Here is a 17166-nt window from a genome sequence, read left to right on the forward strand (position 1 = left end):
TTAAAAAGTATAAAAGAAATAATCTTGTTTCTTGTTTCTTGTTTCTTGTTTCTTGTTTCTTGTTTCTTGTTTCTTGTTTCTTGTTTCTTGTTTCTTGTTTCTTGTTTCTTGTTTCTTGTTTCTTGTTTCTTGTTTCTTGTTTCTTGTTTCTTGTTTCTTGTTTCTTGTTTCTTGTTTCTTGTTTCTTGTTTCTTGTTTCTTGTTTCTTGTTTCTTGTTTCTTGTTTCTTGTTTCTTGTTTCTTGTTTCTTGTTTCTTGTTTCTTGTTTCTTGTTTCTTGTTTCTTGTTTCTTGTTTCTTGTTTCTTGTTTCTTGTTTCTTGTTTCTTGTTTCTTGTTTCTTGTTTCTTGTTTCTTGTTTCTTGTTTCTTGTTTCTTGTTTCTTGTTTCTTGTTTCTTGTTTCTTGTTTCTTGTTTCTTGTTTCTTGTTTCTTGTTTCTTGTTTCTTGTTTCTTGTTTCTTGTTTCTTGTTTCTTGTTTCTTGTTTCTTGTTTCTTGTTTCTTGTTTCTTGTTTCTTGTTTCTTGTTTCTTAAAGTTTGAATTTACCAAGTTACAGAACAAAACTGATTTCTAAGCACTTGAGTACAAAAATGTCACAGTTTCTTCTAAATTATCCATGACTTGTTCATTGATTGCCACCCATCCAACACTCTTTGACATTTACATCCCGACAAAATGATTGCTCATTTTGTGACACTGTGGCAAATGTGTATTGCATCTTGTTATGATTAATTGAATTCAATTGAACGATCCATAAATCTCAAGAATGCAATCACATGTTGCGTAATCTTCTGTACCTTGACAGCTCTTCAGGCAATATGTCATCAACACTTGAGGTCTGGAAGGAACTCCTCTACCCTCGCACCACCCCTCCCAGCTGCGTTTCTAGCTATTATGTATTCATTGGCGGTGTGGTGCCAATATCCTGCCAATGAACGCCTTCTTGGCTTCGGCTTCGATGTTATTTATGAGTGCCTGCCTCATAAATATGGCGATGCAATTGAATATGGATATTTTCCTAGTTTATAGTCCTGCTTGATGTATGCGTTCAAGGGGTGGTCGGGGGTTCGGGGGGAAATAATCCATAAATTTAGGAGAGCTTTCAACGATATCGAAGGCTTTTACATATTGAGTGACTGGTTTGCGGTTTGGCAAAAAAAAAGAGCTTTAATGGTACTTACTTTATTTGTTCCCATATGTTTGTTCCGAAGTTTTTCAGCACCAGCAGCTCCAGCGCGTAGTTCACAAATCCGTACTGCCGATTCGTTCCAAAAAGCGTGAAATGTTGGGAGAGAAAATAAAACAAACTTTGTTAGCAAAACAAATTAATTCCTACAATTACCATAAAGTTGTGCAGCATCACTTCAACGCAGTTAGAAACAATTCGTGGTGTGCATTTTCCCGCGTGTAGCTTTAAATTTTCATTAAAAACTTTTTCGCCCTGCGAGCAAAGGATGTACGTTGCGTTGAGTGGGCGTGGGCGGAGTTGTTGCTTTGCCGTTCTAATTAAATTAAGCTTATCTTGTTGGCGCACAAGTAAACATATTTTTGTTCTGTTTCTCTGCGTTCAAGTTTTAATGGTGGAGAATCTTTTAGGAGCCCTAGTGTGGTAAAATTAGAATTTTAAAGAAGTTTTTTTTAAACAAATTTTGACAACACAGAACAACGATATCATTTTAAGTTCCGTCAGAGAGGTGACATTCTGTTTTGGAGTGAGATCGGATCTCACAAATTTGCTGAACTCTATATAAGCCATTCGCTTTGCGTCAATCGTGGGCTTAACCAATCGTTCCCAAATTTTGGGAGTTTGTTTGGGACCCATAAAGGAACCCAAAAAATGTGTAGCACGTTGGATTTTTACCATTTTTAATCTCATATAACTCGATTCCAATCTAATGAGCCAATCCCTCCCCTAGACTCAATGTCTCCCCTGCTGATGGTTCGAAAGTTTAATTGTTTTTAAAAACTGGTTTTCGAGAACGAAAATCAAGCGGGGCAAACCAGAAACTAAAAAGTTTGTCAAATATTGTTCAATATTTGTAATATTTTTTATATTATCAATATTTGTAATATTGTAATATGTCACATAACATATAAAAAAATTGCGAATATCCAATAACACGATTCGAACACGAATCGTGTTAATAAATATTCCCAATTTTTGGATTCGTTTTGTAAAATGTTACAAGGAATCTGAGAAAAATATTTTCAGATATGAGCGTTTTAGTCCCGAGACCTTTTTCATGGGACCATTTCAAATATTAGGCTGGTTTTGTGGACCTCAACATATTCCTGAAAAGCCCAACATTTTTTTTTTGAATTTTGGCGCTATTCAATTGGCAGTTCTGGAGGTACGAATTTTCAAAAAAAAAATCATTGATAGTATACGAACAGATCGTTTTTTTTTTTTAAATAGTTTATCATGTATTGTTGTGAAAATATTCAACCTCAAACTTTAAAAACCGTTTTACTAGCTGATATTCAACGTTAGGATTCCAATGGTTAAGGGGAACCACATCAAAACTTGATCTGTGAACTCCGTATCCACTTCAATGGTTATTTATAAAATGCAAATTACACCGATATCGAATTGATGAAAAAAAAAAATAAGTTAAAAAATCCTTCACACCAAGTCATTAAGTCAGCAAAATCATTGCCAATTTATTTAAAATTTATTTATAAATAATTGGATTTGGATTCAAGATGGATTATTTAAAATATAAATAAAAAATAAAGAAATTATATTTTAACTATTTTTAATAAGTTTGGTAAATTAAAAAAAACGAAGTTAACTTTAGAGCTATCTGTCACTATTGCTAGTACCAACCACCAGTGTCTTCCTTTCAACTACAAGCACGGACGAACGAAAATAAAACGGACATGACACGGGGTTTCAAAAAGTGAAGCAGGTTTTCTTTTAGGGGGACAGGGGGTAATATGCACCCCCTAAGGGAAAACTGTGATTTCTCAACCATAACAGCATTTCTGTAAAAGAATTTCGTTGGATGTTCATAAATAACTATTAGTTAACGTCATCCAAGTGAAAAAAGTCATTGAAAACCTCAAAATTGTTTAAAAATAACAGATTTCTAAAAATATTTTTGATTACTTTCAAACAACCATGCGGGGCAATATGCACCGCAACATTGGGGCGAAATGCACTACAACAACGGGGCAAAATGCACCGCAACAATGGGGCAAAATGCACCGGGTAAAAGCAGTTTTCACTAGTCACCACTAGATGACACCGCTGTTTTTACAAAGGAGCTTCACAGCAGTGCATTTTGCCCCGACCCCGCTTTTTGCCGAAAATTTGATTAAAAATGCATTTTTTGATGTTTTTGGACTCATCTATCTTCAGAATAATGAATATTATGGCAAAAAATATATACCTCAACACTTAGAATAACAATAAATGCTTTTTTATTGCCCAAAAATCATAATGAAAGTTCAATGAAAATTAGATGAAAACACAACATTTTACAGTTTTGCAAATAACTTAAGCTGTTTTTATACCACGATGCTCAAATTTGTCCAGCATGGTTTAGCAGTGTTAAGCTTCCAATTTCTATGATTTTTCCCCCGGAAAATTCTTCCAAATACCGAGAAAAGCAAGGGGTGCATTTTGCCCCGGGTGTGCATATTACCCCCTCTCCCCCTACTTCTACTTAGCGAAAACCTGCGCAGGCGAAATCGCTAGTGTCAAAATCTTCGCGCCACGTGGTTTAAAACGTAAACAAAGCCAGCTGATGATGCAATCTCATGGGCATTTTTTGAAATGGTCGTATGAATTTATATTGAAAACACCATTTCTATCAATTTGTCGTCAATTTTAGTATCCATGATAAATTACATAGAATCATAAAGACAAATATTTTTCAAAGTTTATGTCGCCCCCCCCCCCTTCAAAATTGTTCCGAAAAATCAGAGGCCAAAAAAAAATTCAAAAATCTTCAAAATTTTAATGAAAATAGAAGTCAAATCAAGTTAAAACAATCTAAAACGCATTTTTCTGCATTTATAATCATATTTAGCATAATTGGGCTGGATTAAAAGTATTTTGAATTTTTATGAAATTCCAATGTACAGCACCGCAAAAACTTTTTTTTTTGCAAAAAAATAATCTTCAATACTTAGGTATTTTGGAAACTAATGATTGCAAAACAACTGGGCAGGTAAAAAATGCATTTTTAAAAATTTTGTACTTTCAAATGTAGAAATCATGGCTCGTAAATTCAATGTTTAAACTTTTTTTTATTTTTTTGGATTATGAGTATGGATTAGAGCGTCCAATTTCCCGGGATTACAAATTTCTCGGGAAACAGGAAAGTTTCAACCAAATTTCCGGGAAATAAATTTAAATTTATTGAAAATTGTTCTAATCTTGGTTTTGAATCATATTTTGCATCAATTGAATAAGACAGCGACTTTAATGGTTAAAATTATTGTAAAGATCAACTAATAGCTTGACTGCGTGTAACAATTTATACAACTTTAAGAAAATGTATATTTTTTCTGATTTTATTAGTACAATAAATCAAAAAATGATCTCTGATATTTTTTGTTCAGAAGATTTTTTCATCAAAGTGTTTGGACAGTAAGAAAAATGAATCCATACTTCACCATCTTAAAATTTCTTTAAAATTTGCCTCTGTGATCAGTTTAAGAGAGTATGGATTGACACATGAAGTTGAAACTAATGAAATCATTCAGAAATTATTTTTATCATAACAAATAACTTTTCTAAACCAAGTTATCAAGCTTCCCTGCGCCGTGCGGTACACGCGGTTCACTTGTCCCTCGGGTTTGCTTTGCGCCTGCTTTGTTCGGTTTACACCCGTACCCGACTCACACGAACCGAGGGTATTTTGGTTCATCGTACCAGCGCACCACGACACTCTCGGTTCGCCGCGTCGGTTTTGTGTCTGGCACTCACCCAGCATGAACCCGGTGTATGAACCAAGGTGTTTCACTCGGCACGAGCCGAGGTACGTGCCGTGGTATGCGCTGGCGGTACAAAACGGGTTCAATACCACGGCGCGTACCACAGCACGCTGGGTTCATGCCATGGGTGAGTGCCAGGCACAAACCGATGGGGCGAGCCGAGAGTGCCGTGGTGCACTGGTACGATATACCAAGATACCAATACACAAATGGGTTCAGGCACGTACCGAAGCTAGAAAACCAAACCCGCGGTGTGCGTTGGCACTGGCGCATGGGAAGCTTGCAAGTTATACTGGTTTCAGCTCTTGAACAAAATTGTTAAGCTTTTTAGTTTTTTTAGTTTTTCCTTAAAAATCTAACTTCTCATGTTCGTTTTACTTCAAACAACTCAATGTTTTCACATATTTCACAAGTAGTTTTTTTTAAATGATTTTAATGGTATTTTCCACAACAGACTTCTGTTAAACTTTTGTCGTAGAACGAAAACATGATTTAAATTATACGATAAATTGTCATCATGCCACTACTACTCTTCCATATTTTTCATGTTAAACCTTCTAACACCCATGGTTGCACCAGTGCTCCATAATTATTTTACCTCGAATGAAAATTTTTTGAACGAATTGAAATAACTATCTTTCAAAAAACCTTTTTGAAATATTTAAAATGATACCAATTCAATTTTCGTCTAATTTGATCGTGGTAAACAAAAACGTAAACAATCTCAATTTTGCTTTAGCGGTACAAGGTTTAAATATTATTTATTCTTTATTCAATTATTCTTTGCGAAAAACTTGAGTTGTAGCAGTTTATTTTCAATAAGCAAGGTCTATTTCCAGTTGCTTTAGAAATTAATATTATCAGAACTAAATCTTGATATTATATTGAGTTTCTTCATTTTTAGAGCACTTTTATAAAATTGGGTCTAAAAAATTAAGGAAATGTATACTTCCGCATGAATTTCGGGAATTCGGGAAATATTTTTTTATGGGAAATTCCGGGAATTCCCGGGACGGGAAATTGGACGCTCTAGGTCCGATTGATCCACACGGCCGGGTTAATTGAAGCCTTTTTAGTATTCAATTTTTCAATTCAATTATTTCGTGCTTCTTAAAGTCATAAAACCGAATTTTGAGATCAGGACCACTTTGCAATGTCATTCCAGAATCAATGATAATAAACCATCTTTTTAAGTGCATGATCTCTCCTTTATCACTCTACTGCCAAAATTTTGTTTTCTATTTTTATTATTTTTTTCGTAATTGTCATTTTGAGCAACTGTTGTTTTACGAAAAACTTTACTTCTGAGTTTGAAAATTTGATTTTTTTTTCACCATAAGAGGCGTTAAAAGTTACAGTCCGAAGTCCAAATTCAGAAACAACATTTTTTAAAGATCTGTCTTGATCTGTAAGGTTGGCTAGATCTAGAGTTTTTTTTAAAGGACCTAAAATTTCTGCGAATAAAAAAATCGGAAAAAGATTATTCTCAATTGGTTGAATTATGATGGAAAACCAGCGACTTGAAGTAACTGACCCAACCACATAGAAAAACCAAGTACAGTCCAGACTCGATTTTTCAAGTCCTCGATTATCCGATGTTCTTTTTTTTTTTCTTGGGAACTTCGGATAATCGAATCATGGGAAAACAATGTTGTCACTTTTTTGTCGTTTTTGCTTAATTTCCACAATATTGGATTTATTTGTTTACAAGGTATTAGGTAATAGGAACTGTTACAGAAACCAATCAAGATTTTCTATCTTTCCGTTTTAACAATTTTTAAATGGTTCACACTTTTTTAAGTGAATTAGGTACAGTTTGGCGAGTTTTCAATTGCTTAATAGTTCGGTAAACTGAAAATTACCGACTTCGGTAAAAACTTACCGAAATTCGGAAATGATGTTTATTATTCATCATCGTACAACCGAAATTCAGTAAATTTTTTATTCATTTTGACAGATGGTTTACCAATCAAAGCTTTGCCGATTTTTCAACTACCGAATTCGATTACAAAAATCTATTTGTGTAATGTTGCAAAAAAAAAAACCAAGAAAACCCCAAAAAAAAATTATGGAGTCAACCGATTTTCATTATCGTTGATTATGCATCCTAATCAGCTCCTAATTCTTATAATTAACGGGGAAGAAAGCCCTCAAGAAGCTCATCAATTTAACGTTTTTGGAGTTCTTTGAGCCGCGAATAAAGCGTCCGGGATCACTTTTCACCCTGCCTACCCTCCCTTTATATATTGTAGAACAAACGAAAGAAAGCTCCATCGCGGATTCGCTTACCATTTTTATGGCCGGTTATTAGCACTAATCTGGCCCGAAGATTTGCAGCCCGCTTTTCAGCCGTCGGCGTTGACCTGGATGCTAGTTGACTGGGGCTGAAGGATGATGATGATGATGAGAGTAGTAGCACCTACAGTAGCTATAGCTTGTTTCGCTCTTAATTATCACTCTTGTGAACCACCCACCACTGTACCAGCACCACCCACCTTCTTCTTCTTCTTCTTTTTCTTCCGTGGGAATTTTCCTCCCAGAATGGGGAGTGTGCGGTTGTTGTTTGTGGAATAACTCTTTCTCTCTCTCACACACACACACAAACACTCTTCAGTTCACTCGCGTATCGATTTTCCCTTCCGGTTCTGGATTTGCTTACACGACTGCTTCACTTGCGCCGGTAGAGTGCGTTCTAATTTTAACGAGATTTTAAAGTTTCCAAGCCGACAGCTGTTGTGGAGCGCAACAAGCTGCAGCAACGTTTCGCACTTTAACTCGCCGTTGACGACTGCTGACGAATGGTCGCCCGGAAACCCCACTTGGTTGTGGGTGTCTTGGGGGGGAGGGTGGCGTAGGGAAACCACACTAATACAATCGATCCATCATTGCAGGGACCAGCAGTGGCAGAAGCAGCAGCATCGTAGTCGGGTCTACCGTTGACGAAGTCATTAGTTGGTGTCCTGGTCTTTCCTGGAATGGCAAAGTGTCAGTATAGTATGGTAGTCAGCAGCCGGCAGTAGCACCACCATTCACTGACACTGACTGACTAATGGCACACGGAAAGAAATCCAGTCCGCGTAATTGAAACCATTCTGCAACGGAATCGTTAACAATCGAATGTTATCAAATGTGAAAACAATGTTATCGAATGTGCCGACATTGTATTCAATTTCGTCGACATACTTCGTTGTGTCGACATGCGTGTTGCATACTTGTCGGCGCATTGCACGTTTTGCGCGTTACGCATCTGTCAGTCTGTCAAGCGCACAAGTTTAATCCAACCAAAACAAAGTGCGCGCTGTGTTCGAAATACGTTTTTGAATCAGTCGCAGGTTTGCCGTATCTCATCCGCGTGGCCAAAAGCACAACTCGGGAGTTTGTTAATAATCTCAGATTCCGACTGGCCATCGTTTTCAGTAGAATCTGCCTGCTAGTGAGTGACAAGATCCGCCAATCAGAACAGCTTCTGCACCTCCTGGAAGACGGCCGGCAGTGCCAAAGCAGACAGCCTCGGCGAATAGAAGGCCGCCGGCAGCGGACGCGGCCAGCAGAATCTGCAGGAGAGCACCGAGTTTAAGATTGATCCGACGACGATGGATGGATCGACTGACTTTGGAGTACTACTCCAAGGAACTACTCAATCTGAAGGCACAGCTCTCGTCCGGGAACGGACCGCCCGACCAACCGACCGGACAGCCGGAAATTGGTGGAAGTCGTGAAGCTGATCGAAGATAGAACGACGGATAACATTGGGGGATTCATCAGTCAACGGCGGAAAATTCCGGTAAGCACCATGACAATTCCAATTTTCAACCGCCGATTTCGCTCGAGATGATTTTTTTTAGCACGACGACCATAAATGAAAACTTCAGTCAAACCAAATTCTAAAATTCTAAAAAGATTCTAAAATTCTGAAAAAAAATCTAAAGTTCTAAAATTCTAAAATTCTAAAATTCTAAAATTCTAAAATTCTAAAATTCTAAAATTCTAAAATTCTAAAATTCTAAAATTCTAAAATTCTAAAATTCTAAAATTCTAAAATTCTAAAATTCTAAAATTCTAAAATTCTAAAATTTTAAAATTCTAAAATTCTAAAATTTAAAATTTAAAATTCTAAAATTCTAAAATTTAAAATTTAAAATTCTAAAATTTAAAAATTCTAAAATTCTAAAATTCTAAAATTTAAAATTTAAAAATTCTAAAATTTAAAATTTAAAATTTAAAATTTAAAATTTAAAATTTCTAAATTCTTTAAAATTTAAAATTTAAAATTCTAAAATTTAAAATTTAAAATTCTAAAATTTAAAATTCTAAAATTTAAAATTTAAAATTTAAAATTTAAAATTTAAAATTTAAAATTTAAAATTTAAAAATTCTAAAATTTAAAATTTAAAATTTAAAATTTAAAATTCTAAAATTCTAAAATTTAAAATTTAAAATTCTAAAATTTAAAATTTTAAAATTCTAAAATTTAAAACTAAAATTCTTAATATGTTTTAAATTTTAAAAATTAAAATTTAATTTTTAAATTCTAATTTTTTTAAAACGAAAACCATAAATTAAAATCTAAAATTCAAACCAAATTTAAAATTCTAAAAAAAAAATTCTAAAATTCTAAAAAAAATCTAAAATTCTAAAATTTAAAATTTAAAATTCTAAAATTTAAAATTTAAAAATTTAAAATCTAAAATTTAAAATTCTAAAATTTAAAATTCTAAAATTTAAAATTCTAAAATTCTAAAATTTAAAATTTAAAATTTAAAATTTAAAATTTAAAATTCTAAAATTCTAAAATTCTAAAATTTAAAATCTTAAAATTCTAAAATTTAAAATTCTAAAATTCTAAAATTCTAAAATTCTAAAATTTAAAATTTAAAATTCTAAAATTTAAAATTTAAAATTTAAAATTCTAAAATTCTAAAATTCTAAAATTCTAAAATTTAAAATTTAAAATTTAAAATTTTAAAATTTAAAATTCTAAAATTTAAAATTCTAAAATTTAAAATTCTAAAATTCTAAAATTTAAAATTTAAAATTTAAAATTTAAAATTCTAAAATTTAAAATTTAAAATTCTAAAATTCTAAAATTTAAAATTTAAAATTCTAAAATTTAAAATTTAAAATTTTAAAATTCTAAAATTTAAAATTTAAAATTTAAAATTTAAAATTTAAAATTTAAAATTTAAAATTCTAAAATCTAAAATTTAAAATTCTAAAATTCTAAAATTCTAAAATTTAAAATTTAAAATTTAAAATTTAAAATTCTAAAATTCTAAAATTCTAAAATTCTAAAATTTAAAATTCTAAAATTCTAAAATTCTAAAATTTAAAATTCTAAATCTAAAATTCTAAAATTTAAAATTTAAAATTCTAAAATTTAAAATTTAAAATTTAAAATTTAAAATTCTAAAATTTAAAATTTTAAAATTTAAAATTCTAAAATTTAAAATTCTAAAATTCTAAAATTCTAAAATTTAAAATTCTAAAATTTAAAATTTAAAATTCTAAAATTCTAAAATTTAAAATTTAAAATTCTAAAATTTAAAATTTAAAATTTAAAATTTAAAATTTAAAATTTAAAATTCTAAAATTTAAAATTCTAAAATTCTAAAATTTAAAATTTAAAATTTAAAATTTAAAATTCTAAAATTTAAAATTTAAAATTCTAAAATTTAAAATTCTAAAATTTAAAATTTAAAATTCTAAAATTTAAAATTTTAAAATTTAAAATTTAAAATTTAAAATTCTAAAATTTTAAAATTCTAAAATTTAAAATTCTAAAATTTTAAAATTCTAAAATTCTAAAATTCTAAAATTTAAAATTTAAAATTTAAAATTTAAAATTTAAAATTTAAAATTCTAAAATTCTAAAATTTAAAATTCTAAAATTCTAAAATTTAAAATTTAAAATTCTAAAATTTAAAATTTAAAATTTAAAATTTAAAATTCTAAAATTTAAAATTTAAAATTCTAAAATTTAAAATTCTAAAATTTAAAATTCTAAAATTTAAAATTTAAAATTTAAATAAAATTTAAAATTTAAAATTTAAAATTCTAAAATTCTAAAATTCTAAAATTCTAAAATTTAAAATTTAAAATTTAAAATTCTAAAATTCTAAAATTCTAAAATTTAAAATTTAAAATTCTAAAATTTAAAATTTAAAATTCTAAAATTTAAAATTTAAAATTTAAAATTTAAAATTTAAAATTCTAAAATTTAAAATTCTAAAATTTAAAATTTAAAATTTAAAATTCTAAAATTTAAAATTTAAAATTTAAAATTTAAAATTTAAAATTCTAAAATTTAAAATTTAAAATTTAAAATTTAAAATTTAAAATTTAAAATTTAAAATTTTAAAATTCTAAAATTTAAAATTTAAAATTCTTCTAAAATTCTAAAATTCTAAAATTTAAAATTCTAAAATTTAAAATTTAAAATTCTAAATTCTAAAATTCTAAAATTCTAAAATTCTAAAATTTAAAATTCTAAAATTCTAAAATTCTAAAATTTAAAATTTAAAATTTAAAATTTAAAATTCTAAAATTTAAAATTCTAAAATTTAAAATTTAAAATTCTAAAATTCTAAAATTCTAAAATTTAAAATTTAAAATTTAAAATTTAAAATTTAAAATTCTAAAATTTAAAATTCTAAAATCTAAAATTTAAAATTTAAAATTTAAAATTTAAAATTTAAAATTTAAAATTCTAATTTAAAATTTAAAATTTAAAATTCTAAAATTTAAAATTCTTAAAATTTAAAATTCTAAAATTCTAAAATTTAAAATTTAAAATTTAAAATTTAAAATTCTAAAATTTAAAATTTAAAAATTTAAAATTTAAAATTCTAAAATTTAAAATTTAAAATTCTAAAATTTAAAATTTAAAATTCTAAAATTCTAAAATTTTAAAATTCTAAAATTCTAAAATTTAAAATTCTAAAATCCTAAAATTCTAAAATTTAAAATTCTAAAATTCTAAAATTCTAAAATTTAAAATTCTAAAATTCTAAAATTCTAAAATTTAAAATTCTAAAATTTAAAATTTAAAATTCTAAAATTCTAAAATTTAAAATTCTAAAATTCTAAAATTTAAAATTTAAAATTTAAAAATTTAAAATTCTAAAATTCTAAAATTTAAAATTTAAATTTAAAATTCTAAAATTTAAAATTCTAAAATTTAAAATTTAAAATTCTAAAATTTAAAATTCTAAAATTTAAAATTCTAAAATTCTAAAATTTAAAAATTTAAAATTCTAAAATTTAAAATTTAAAATTTAAAATTCTAAAATTTAAAATTCTAAAATTCTAAAATTTAAAATTTAAAATTTAAAATTTAAAATTTAAAATTTAAAATTCTAAAATTTAAAATTTAAAATTCTAAAATTCTAAAATTTAAAATTCTAAAATTTTAAAATTCTAAAATTCTAAAATTTAAAATTCTAAAATTCTAAAATTCTAAAATTCTAAAATTCTAAAATTCTAAAATTCTAAAATTCTAAAATTCTAAAATTTAAAATTTAAAATTTAAAATTTAAAATTTAAAATTCTAAAATTTAAAATTTAAAATTCTAAAATTCTAAAAATTCTAAAATTTAAAATTTAAAATTTAAAATTCTAAAATTTAAAATTTAAAATTTAAAATTTAAAATTTAAAATTTAAAATTTAAAATTTAAAATTTAAAATTCTAAAATTTAAAATTTAATTCTAAAATTTAAAATTTAAAATTCTAAAATTTAAAATTTAAAATTTAAAATTTTAAAATTCTAAAATTTAAAATTCTAAAATTCTAAAATTTAAAATTTAAAATTCTAAAATTTAAAATTTAAAATTTAAAATTTAAAATTTAAAATTTAAAATTTAAAATTCTAAAATTCTAAAATTTAAAATTCTAAAATTCTAAAATTCTAAAAATTCTAAAATTTAAAATTCTAAAATTTAAAATTCTAAAATTTAAAATTTAAAATTTAAAATTCTAAAATTTAAAATTTAAAATTCTAAAATTCTAAAATTCTAAAATTCTAAAATTTAAAATTCTAAAATTCTAAAATTTAAAATTCTAAAATTCTAAAATTCTAAAATTCTAAAATTTAAAATTTAAAATTTAAAATTTAAAATTTAAAATTTAAAATTTAAAATTTTAAAATTCTAAAATTTAAAATTTAAAATTTAAAATTTAAAATTCTAAAATTCTAAAATTTAAAATTTAAAATTCTAAAATTTAAAATTTAAAATTCTAAAATTCTAAAATTCTAAAATTTAAAATTCTAAAATTCTAAAATTCTAAAATTTAAAATTCTAAAATTTAAAATTTAAAATTTAAAATTCTTAAAATTTAAAATTCTAAAATTTAAAATTTAAAATTTAAAATTTAAAATTTAAAATTTAAAATTCTAAAATTTAAAATTCTAAAATTCTAAAATTTAAAATTCTAAAATTCTAAAATTTAAAATTCTAAAAAATTCTAAAATTCTAAAATTCTAAAATTCTAAAATTCTAAAATTCTAAAATTTAAAATTCTAAAATTCTAAAATTTAAAATTCTAAAATTCTAAAATTCTAAAATTCTAAAATTCTAAAATTCTAAAAATCTTAAAATTCTAAAATTTAAAATTCTAAAATTTAAAATTTAAAATTCTAAAATTTTAAAATTTAAAATTTAAAATTCTAAAATTCTAAAATTCTAAAATTCTAAAATTCTAAAATTCTAATTCTTAAAAATTCTAAAATCCTAAAAATTTAAAATTTAAAATTCTAAAATTCTAAAATTTAAAATTTAAAATTTAAAATTTAAAATTCTAAAATTCTAAAATTTAAAATTTAAAATTTAAAATTTAAAATTTAAAATTCTAAAATTCTAAAAAATTTAAAATCTAAAATTCTAAAATTCTAAAATTCTAAAATTCTAAAATTCTAAAATTCTAAAATTCTAAAATTCTAAAATTCTAAAATTCTAAAATTCTAAAATTCTAAAATTCTAAAATTCTAAAATTCTAAAATTCTAAAATTCTTAAATTCTAAAATTCTAAAATTCTCAAATTCTAAAATTCTGAAAAACCAAAATACTTAAATATGTTTTATTTTTAAAAATTATTTATTTGATTTTTAAGCACTAATTCACGCTTATTTCGTCCAAATCGTCTAGGCTGGGATGCGGCACCAATAAGATGAACCGTGCGATCCTTTTCAGCCTGAGCTTCTGTGAAGGTTTCCGGCAGCAGTGGCAGTAACTACTTCAATATGGCATTACAATTCACAGGACAACGAACAGCGCCATAGCAGTAAACCAGTAATTCGCAAAAGTTGGAAAATATTTGAAATTTTTGAAATTTTTAAATTTTTGAAATTTTTGAAATTTTTGAAATTTTTGAAATTTTTGAAATTTTTGAAATTTTTGAAATTTTTGAAATTTTTGAAATTTTTGAAATTTTTGAAATTTTTGAAATTTTTGAAATTTTTGAAATTTTTGAAATTTTTGAAATTTTTGAAATTTTTGAAATTTTTAAAATTTTGAAATTTTGAAATTTTGAAATTTTTGAAATTTTGAAATTTTAAAATTTTGAAATTTTGAAATTTTAAATTTTAAATTTTGAAATTTTGAAATTTTTGAAATTTTGAAATTTTGAAATTTTGAAATTTTGAAATTTTGAAATTTTGAAATTTTGAAATTTTGAAATTTTGAAATTTTGAAATTTTTGAAATTTTGAAATTTTGAAATTTTGAAATTTTGAAATTTTTGAAATTTTTGAAATTTTGAAATTTTGAAATTTTTGAAATTTTGAAATTTTGAAATTTTGAAATTTTGAAATTTTAAATTTTAAATTTTTAAATTTTTGAAATTTTTGAAATTTTGAAATTTTGAAATTTTGAAAATTTTGTAATTTTTGAAATTTTGAAATTTTGAAATTTTGAAATTTTGAAATTTTGAAATTTTTGAAATTTTGAAATTTTGAAATTTTGAAATTTTTGAAATAGAAATTTTGAAATTTTGAAATTTTTAAATTTTGAAATTTTGAAATTTTGTAATTTTGAAATTTTGTAATTTTGAAATTTTGAAATTTTGAAATTTTGAAATTTTGAAATTTTGAAATTTTTGAAATTTTGAAATTTTGAAATTTTTGAAATTTTGAAATTTTGAAATTTTGAAATTATTGAAATTTTGAAATTATTGAAATTTTGAAATTTTTGAAATTTTGAAATTTTGAAATTTTGAATTTTTTAAATTTTTGAAATTTTTGAAATTTTTGAAATTTTTGAAATTTTTGAAATTTTTGAAATTTTTGAAATTTTTGAAATTTTTGAAATTTTTGAAATTTTTGAAATTTTTGAAATTTTTGAAATTTTTGAAATTTTTGGAATTTTTGAAATTTTTGAAATTTTTGAAATTTTTGAAATTTTTGAAATTTTTGAAATTTTGAAATTTTGAAATTTTTGAAATTTTTGAAATTTTTGAAATTTTGAAATTTTGAAATTTTTGAAATTTTTGAAATTTTTGAAATTTTTGAAATTTTTGAAATTTTTGAAATTTTTGAAATTTTTGAAATTTTTGAAATTTTTAAAATTTTTGAAATTTTTGAAATTTTTGAAATTTTTGAAATTTTTGAAATTTTGAAATTTTGAAATTGAAATTTTAAAATTTTGAAATTTTTGAAATTTTTAAAATTTTTGAAATTTTTGAAATTTTTGAAATTTTTGAAATTTTTGAAATTTTTGAAATTTTTGAAATTTTTGAAATTTTTGAAATTTTTGAAATTTTTGAAATTTTTGAAATTTTTTGAATTTTTGAAATTTTTTGATTTTTTTTTTTAAATAAAACAATTATAATATTAATTTTAACTACCCTATTTCTTTACCAACCCTATTGCGGATATCCGAAATATGTAACAAAGAAGAAGAAGTAGCTCCACCCTCAAAAAGCAGCACTACGTGCTGCATACTTTCAGGGGTTCTATTGCTGAACCGGCAGAAACGCCTGCAAGTATGCAGATCGTTACCAATTTAAGGAGGGCGTTATGTTGGCAAATAGCGTTTACAATGTAATCGTTTTTGTTGCAAATGTGAACGGACGACGGATCGATAACATTTGTAAACGAAATCTAGAGCAAATTGTTTACAATGTAAACGGATCCGCTGACAGGATTTCTTTCCGTGCATGTGTGTTTGGCAGGCGGGGAGGTGGGGAGAGATGGTAGACTGGTCCAGGATATAGTATCATTGAGAAATCGAAAATAGTTATTCGATCTGTCTCTCCAGAAATTCATTCGCCAGATTAGCCTATTCCTTTGAGACATTTATTTTTATTGTTTTATCAAAAAAGGGTACATTATTATGAGACGAACCCTTTATTTTGGTATCATCAAATCGTTAAAAAATTAATTTTCAAAATTTTCGTAGAATATCCCCCTTTTTTGATACCTTAAAGCGTAAAATTATTCCCTTCCCCTTGATATCTTCAAATCATTAAATCTTCAAATCTTCTGAAAAAGAAGGGTGAATAGCTATCAATTTCATTGTATTCAATTGTATTGTATTGTATTCAAGTAGTAAAAAATGGTTTAACACCATTTCCGATCACATTTTTATTACACAATTTTACGATAGATCAACTATGGTTTCCTTGGAACGAGCTTTCAAGCTAGCTAATACTCTCTGTCAAAAAAAAGTTCGTGAAGTGAATTATTATTAATTGGTTCTAAAATTCATTTTAAACATTTTGTGTTTATTGAAAGGGGCATTGTGCTGATAATAATAAGCTTCATCGTCGTGAACAATAATACAGTACTTGTTCGGTAACTGGGATAAGCACGTAGCCCAGTCATCGAATGATGCTTGCTAACTGGTCTGCAGGAAAAAAAAACGAGGGGACACCCGATGCATAATATTTTCCCGATGAAACTTAAAATTAAAAGTTACTCAAATTTATTTACTATGCTTAATTTTCATGTATCTCCATGAATTCTTGAAGGGATGTCAAGTGAAGAGTAAGCGAGTCTTGTGGTCAAAAACAATTCGGCCTGTTTTCCACGTTTTGAGCTCTGCTTTGTCCAAAAAGTTGTGAAACCTGACCGCGAGTATCGGCTAAATCGGAACAACATCGAGTTTGCCTTCAGCCTGTGTTTTAAAGCCAGCTAATTGAAAAAAAAAACTAAGTTCGTCTTGCACGTTGTCACAAAGTCAATCAAGTACACCCTTCCCTTTTATTTTATTTATTGAACATGATTTTCAC

General features: G+C 25.5%; 1 protein-coding gene across 8 annotated transcripts in view; it reads right to left on the reverse strand.

Annotated features, from left to right (window-relative positions):
- The window catches only part of LOC6050925 (guanylate cyclase soluble subunit beta-1), a 151141-nt gene that overhangs the window by 104152 nt on the left and 29823 nt on the right, over positions 1 to 17166 (reverse strand). For 6 of the 8 annotated variants that reach the window (XM_038251596.1, XM_038251593.1, XM_038251585.1 and 3 more), the window contains exons 2-3: positions 7233 to 7913; positions 1181 to 1254 (exon numbers count right to left, since the gene is read on the reverse strand). In XM_038251596.1, the coding sequence (XP_038107524.1) occupies positions 1181 to 1254; positions 7233 to 7235 (77 nt within the window). In that variant the 5' untranslated portion in view covers positions 7236 to 7913. The remainder of the gene's footprint in view (positions 1 to 1180; positions 1255 to 7232; positions 7914 to 17166) is intronic. The other 2 variants (XM_038251602.1, XM_038251576.1) reach the window with 1 other exon arrangement.

This window comes from Culex quinquefasciatus, chromosome 1 (assembly GCF_015732765.1).
Source record: "Culex quinquefasciatus strain JHB chromosome 1, VPISU_Cqui_1.0_pri_paternal, whole genome shotgun sequence".
Classification (NCBI taxonomy): Eukaryota; Metazoa; Arthropoda; class Insecta; order Diptera; family Culicidae; genus Culex; species Culex quinquefasciatus.